The sequence below is a fragment of the Alosa sapidissima genome, chromosome 1, assembly GCF_018492685.1.
Source record: "Alosa sapidissima isolate fAloSap1 chromosome 1, fAloSap1.pri, whole genome shotgun sequence".
NCBI lineage: Eukaryota > Metazoa > Chordata > Actinopteri > Clupeiformes > Clupeidae > Alosa > Alosa sapidissima.
In genome coordinates, this window is record NC_055957.1 from 35,483,050 (window position 1) to 35,489,711 (window position 6,662).

Consider the following 6,662-nt stretch of genomic DNA (forward strand, 5'->3'; position numbering starts at 1 on the left):
ACTCACACACACATACGGGATGGGTGGGTGGGAGCAGTATTTTCATCCGTTCAGAATGCATCCGTTCTTGTCGACTTATATGTTGCCTTATAACACGTTGACTGCACGCGAGTGAATGCTGACATTTTATTCTCAATGACATGACACCATGGCAGATAGCTACTACTATCTGCTACTACTAGATACGACTACTCACCGATTGGAATAATATATAGCTCCAGCAATCCGGTCGTCGTAACAGCATAAAAGCATCCATTCGGAACCTGAAAAATAGTTGCAAAACCTACAATAGCCTATTGACTATAAAGATGTTTTGATCGACCTACATCAACATACCAAACACCGTGTAAATTATTTGCGTTTCCTCTGCAATAGATATGAATAGAATATTATGACAGATACACTTTAAGGTCTGGGAAGCTAAGTACAAGGCCAGGGTCGTCCCCTTATTCAATCGAATGGCTGTAGTTGAGCTAATGCATAGCAGGCACAGCTTTGAAGGTAGACACTTGGTGTAAATGTACAGTTAAAATATTCTATTCAAGAGTCCCCAGGCGGAGATCCGACAGTCCCTAGATTCATTAAAATTTCATCAGATTCCCTGTGAAATGGGGAAATGTTCAGGGGGAAAGGGGGGAAGAGAAAAAGGAGAGCCTAATTATAACAAAGGAAAACAGGGCTGCCCTCTTCCTTTTAGACTTTGACCACCGCAATGTCTTTCAACGGCAAACAAAAAATAAAATAAAACATATAGGCCTAGGCCTATAGCTATAGAGATGCACGTAGTATCTTCCTCTGTAAGATCCCTCGAAATGTTAAAAAACAAAACAATTTTAGTCTCTTGCCGAATGGTTAAATGTATTTGTATCACACCTCTCTCTAAACACCCCTCCTCTCTCTCTCTCTCTTCACCCCTTTCTCTCACTCTGCGTGTGAGTGCTTGTGTTCATCGGCGTGCGCGTGCATGCCATTTTACCCTCAGCCACCCACTCGTACCCCCCCCCCCCCCCCCCCCATCGACAGCCTTCCCTCCTATTTTCTCTCCAGATTGATTCGCTATCAAAGAATATGGATCGATTCTTTTTACACCTATCTGAAAGTTAAATAGGGCAGTGAGCTCGCCGGGGAACTGCCATATTCTCTTGCAGAGTGTGGGGCGGCAAGCCCTGAGATTCACATTGCATCAAGTTAATATTCCCGGCGAGACACTTTCATACGAGCCCGCCGTGACCGCCTGTAATTAACAGTTCCAACTAATGATTACTCACTGCTACTAATTATCTGCCTTTCATAATTCGATGTGTAATTTAATAATTCGATCATATTAGCGTATTAAGTGAGTGGCTCATTTATGAAGGAACTGATTTTCACACGTATGAGCAGATTAAAATTAATAATGCACAGGGCCTAGGCTAATTAATAGAATTGTTTTCCGACCTTTTCAGTCGGCAACTATAATCTCTGGTCAATTATATAGGCCTATTTCAAGTTAAACAGTTTGACATCTTGTTACTGAATAACATGATCTTAAATAGCCTATGATTATCTTGAACTTTCCATAAGGACCTATATCCTTCAAACAGCTAAGTAGATTAGCCCATAATTAGCCCAAACGAAATTAGTTTATTTTAAATTGATAACTATACAAACCTATGAGTTTAAACTCTTTGTTGTTGTTTACCTCCTACAAGTAGACTTTGCTCCATTCGTCTAATGATATGTAGGCCTATATATATAACCGTTTCACGCTAGTTAGGCTACGCTATAGGCCATATGGCTAGGCCTATATATTTTCTCGAACTCAGATTAGATAGTTCCCCAACTAGCCTAAATAAGGTAATTGCATAAAATAGGCCTACACCTCCTAATCAAATGCAAATCCATTCAACATGTTCAAGAAAGGGATAATGCTACATTTTCAATAACACTGATTTCGGACCTCTGACATTTGCCATAGCTGTCCATGGTGCTGAAAGTATGACGCCCGAAGCGAAAATCTCTACACGAGTGCCGTTTTAAAAACGACACTACACTAGGCCTTGGCATGTTTATTTTTTATACAGCTTAAATGTGAACCGAGGTAGGCTTCAAAGCTTGCCTATGTCAGTTGAAGACCGAGGATTGTCGACTGTGGATTGAAATGGGCCTCGGCACGTTGGCAGGCGAGCTGTTTTTCTGGCGGCTTGACATCTGGCAGAGATGTGCTCGGGGGACTCTGTAGCTCTCCACGGACCCCCTGATTAGACTGTAATAGAATATTAGCATTTGCTCCCAGGTAGGCTTCCAAGGGCTAGGAAATCTGGCAGAAGCGTGTCGCCAAGATGCAGAAAGCAGCCTTCCGATTTTACATTAGTATGATTTTGCTTGGATTTTTAAAAAAATAATAATTATATGATAAAAAATAAATCAATTACGGACCTATGTTTGAAAGCAAGAGACCACGTGGACAGGATTTGGAGGCCTATTCCTGTTAGGCCTAATCGAACCTTTTAGGCTAGCCTACGTTCAGTGCCCAAGTACACAAATAATAATTTAAGGAAGTAATTAATCCATTTGGGAAAATATTCATATGATTAAATGGAGTTTGTGAAAGTAAACTCACGGAGAACTTAAGATAAAATGTTAAATTTAGTTGTTTAATGAAACACATATGTCAATTTAATTATCAAATAACTTAAAATACATAACTTAATGAAATAATTCGACAGGTAAACCTAAAGCAACAGACATTACAGGTAGGGGTCACCTCAGCTAAAACAGTTATACAGCAAAAACCTGTACGCATATTTAAATGTGCATTGAAATGTCCCAATAATATATTTACATTGTACACATATACGTCAATGAAATCAGTCTTTCTTTTACTTAAGAAAACATTAAACAAAGTGAATTCAACAAGCAACGATGATGCGCGCATATTTATACAAATAAATAACCAGAAAACATACACAAAATAATTTTCAAAAGTGAAAACTATTTCATAAATCTCTCGATTGTACTATCTTAAACGTTCGAAGAAACCAAAAGATCATAGTGATTGCAATTAAACGGTCTTTCCGCGTTTGTAGAGGCCCACGCTTTACTGGCTGTCAGAATTAGATTTTCTTGAGTAAAACGAGGGGGAATCCCAATAAATATGTAATGAAGTAAACATTACCTCACTTGATAAATAGTTCATAAGAAACATGGCCACGCTGGCGCGAAGGAGCTCAGCAGATTCTGGGTCTAAACAAATCCAGCAATTATGCATTTAAATGTTTCACTTTCTCAACATCTACAGACTAGACAGATACCTTAAGTCTCAAGTTCAACGTATATCAATATGAAGTGTAAGTACCAAACAAAACAAAATTAAATTATTTATTTTTTCTGCACGTCAGCCCCTCTGCAGACCTGCTCACAGTTAACTGTCAATTACACAGAAGTGAAGATAGGCATGGTCGGTTAAATTAATAATTTACAAAGAAACTGTTTGGTTATATTCTATGAAGAACTTACAGGTCAAGTGACTGCCGTGATGCCCTGTTTGTGCTCACCCTGAATTACTGCAAACGCGCCTTGTGACAAATAAATGTAAAATATTCGTCCCATTGGCCACAAATCGACCTCTGTGCATATTTTTTTTCTTTAAGAGGACTTTTCTTTCGTTACTGTTAGTTGCTAGGCCACTACACAGCATAAAACGCGTAATCTCTCAAAATCGCTAAATATTTATACTAAACGTTTCTTATTGAGTCATATCAACTCATACATCATTGACACACAAAACGGTGAAGAATTATAAATGGGGAAAATTGGTGATCTTACTTGCTTAGTCAATTGATCCTTTACATAATTCCACATCCTCCTTGCGTACTGGAAGTGACAGTGTTTTAGTCAGTCAATTTGAAAGCCACGAGTTACTCTGGCCCACAGCACACGTTACTGATGATTGAAAAAGGTGTGATTTACGAAATATCATACAAATAGTCTCTCATTAGTCTCTTATTATTTTAAAGTCCATAAAATACTGGCGTTGATTTTAGAACAAGTATGGTGACAGAACTAGACGCATGCAGAGTACTTCATTCGTTTTTGTTTCTGTCGCTGATTGCAGAACCAGACACGCACAACGTTCTTTTTGAGGTCCAGTTTCTCAGCTATTGCCGCTATTTTCTCAGAAGAAGGACGGGGCTGAATGGCAAAATAAGCTTCAAGGGAGCGCTTCTCTGGGGCTGCTATCGACGTGCGCTTTCGCTTCTTCTCCGCTCCGTTGAACAGCTCCGGTTTATTCAGTTTCTCTCGGTGAGATTTCTCTGCTTCCTCAAGCCAGGCTTGGAGAATTGGCTTTAGTGCGATCATATTGTTGTGCGACAATGTCAGAGATTCGAATCTGCAGATTGTGCTCTGGCTGAGGGAACCCACTCCAGGAATCTTCAGGTTGGCCAGTGCTGATCCAACATCCGCTTGGGTCACGCCGAGTTTGATCCGCCGTTGCTTAAACCTCTCAGCAAACGCTTCTAAGTCCCTTGGATCAGCATCCACGTCGCTCATACAGCCCATGTGGGTCGGCAGACCGTGGGCGTGAGCCATGTTGATAGCCGCCTGGTGCATATGGTTCATCCCGGCCATGTGGGCTGGGTGCGCAGGCGTGGAGACAACCGAGCCATCCGGCCCTGCCATGGCTCCTGCTAGTGCCAGTCCTGGAGTGATGTGGTCAAGCAGATCCCCTTCTAGAGCTTGGTGCGGCTGGTGGTGGTGGTGATGATGATGGTGGTGGTGGTGACCGGACAGGGCTGACGGGTGCGAGATAGGCACGGAGGAAGAAGACGAGGTGCAGGGAAGAGTATTCATGGTGTGGTAGGTTGCGTCCGGCTTGAAGGGACTGTGGTGAGGAGGGTGATGGTGGCTCTTGGTCTGCGAGACTATATCCACCGCCGCCAGAGCTTCCGCGCGGGCCAACAAGCTCTCATCCAAACCGCCGAATATATTGCTCTGCAATTGCAAATAGAATGCACACATAACTGTCAGTAGGGAATTCTAACCCCGCTTCATGGTTTTAAAACATTTCCAGCATGCAAAAAAGAAATCCTAAAAAAGAACACACAAAACAAGACACATGCAACATCCCAGGTCATAAAAATTAATACGAAAGGCAAACCCGAATGAATACATAAGTTGGGAGGGAGAAAATGGAGGTGTTGGGTGATTTGCTGTGCAGACATGAAAAAAACATCAAGCAAAAGAAAAAAGTGGGCTGTCAAAATGTGCCTTTAAGCGGTGATTATGCAGAATACGTACCGGTGGGGTCGGGAGACATGCTCGGCGCATTGCCTCCGAGCTGCCGCTGGAGCTGATGGTACTACTGTGGCGGGAGGACGAGCAGGAAGACGGTGCATTCGAAGTCAGAGTGGTGGATGAAGAATGCAAACTGTACTTGTGTTCTGGTAAACTGGTGTGGGGCATGGCAAAAGCCTGCTTGCTGTTCAGAGACATCATCATATTTGCAGGCGATCCAGCCTCTGCAAGTTCCTTTTAATAAGTTCAGACTCCGCCTCTTCTAACGGAGTTCAAGCCCAGATGTCTTCGTCTGAAAAGTCTCAAGTCACTGTCTGCTTGTGCGAATGTCGATGCGTCGAGAAGCGAAGAGGAGGAGGATGATGTCCCAAGTCTCTAGATAGCGCATCTATTATTACCCAACGGCGTGAGGGCTCCTGTTCGCGCTGTAGTTGTCTCTTTGCTCGAGAGATGTCGCGTGCACCAATAACCCATCAAAATGAGCAGAGGTCCGTGCGCTCCGTGTTATCCTTTGAGACAAATACTTATTGTCATGCTGTTCGGAATCTCCTTTCTCTTGTTTGTCTTTTGATGCTCCTTTGTTATTGTCTTTATATTTTGTCAACGAACTCTTGATGCAGGCTATTTCAGCGAGCTCCTGTTTGATAGGGTTGCAAAACAAAATGTAGGCTAAAATTGCTAGAAAAAGCCTTTCTCCCTTCTCTCACGTATTCCAATATAGTGGAAACGAGTAGCCTACTTCGAGTTTACCTTTTTAATGTTGGTTGATCTTCGTATTTAGTTTAAATATAGTGGTGGCAGTCACATTGCCTCGTGTAGGCTACATTCAATGCTGCGGGGACTCGATCTGCTTCCAGACTAGAGGGAAGGGCAAGCTGTGCCTCTCTCTCTCTCTCTCTCTCTCTCTCTCTCTCTCTCTCTCTCGCTCTCTTACTCTCACCATAGTCTCACGGCTGTACCTGGAAAACCTTTCATGATTTATTATTCTTCATTAGACACAGCTCCACTGGGGAATCTGCGCATGGGCAGTGTTCGACAAGACATTCATTCTGAATGGTTTTAGCTAGTATTGTATCGAATGTCACCGAACTTTCAGCGAAAATCAAAGCACATAGGCAACAGAGCGAGAAACAAAAACGCCAGACTGATTTCACTCTAAAATGTTTCTATGTTGTAGGTTCCGGACACATTTGAAATAGTATTAGTCACGGAGGAACGTCCTAGAACTGGATGTAAACAAATGACCATGGACAGCTCCATCTCCTCCGATCCCTGTTGGGCGACATAAATCATAGTTAAACGCTCTCCTATCATTTTATTATAACACAAAAGCAATTGAAGACAGCGACAGCTCCCTTAAACAAATTATGTCCGGGTAGATGTTG

At 42.4% G+C, this 6,662-nt stretch overlaps 1 protein-coding gene across 2 annotated transcripts; it reads right to left on the reverse strand.

Annotated features, from left to right (window-relative positions):
• Positions 1-210: 210 nt before the first annotated feature.
• Positions 211-6,109, reverse strand: pou4f2 (POU class 4 homeobox 2). 2 transcript variants are annotated; one of them, XR_006032772.1, is made up of 3 exons: positions 5,281-6,109; positions 3,808-4,974; positions 211-263 (listed from the first exon to the last, which is right to left on the reverse strand). XR_006032772.1 is itself a non-coding variant. In XM_042097782.1 (2 exons), exons 1-2 carry the CDS (start codon positions 5,479-5,481, stop codon positions 4,045-4,047), a joined length of 1,131 nt encoding a protein of 376 aa, XP_041953716.1. In that variant the 5' UTR covers positions 5,482-6,109; the 3' UTR covers positions 2,709-4,044. The 2 variants fall into 2 exon arrangements, 1 of the variants encoding a protein (XP_041953716.1); XM_042097782.1 differs by lacking the exon at positions 211-263 and having other exon boundaries at positions 2,709-4,974.
• Positions 6,110-6,662: the final 553 nt, after the last annotated feature.

Bases quoted from the DNA above. Each gene is read 5' to 3' on its own strand.
- pou4f2 (XM_042097782.1), bottom strand. From the start codon at position 5,481: ATGATGATGTCTCTGAACAGCAAGCAGGCTTTTGCCATGCCCCACACC. The intron at 4,975-5,280 runs GTACGTATTCTG...TTGCAATTGCAG, and splicing joins CATGTCTCCCGACCCCACCG to AGCAATATATTCGGCGGTTT.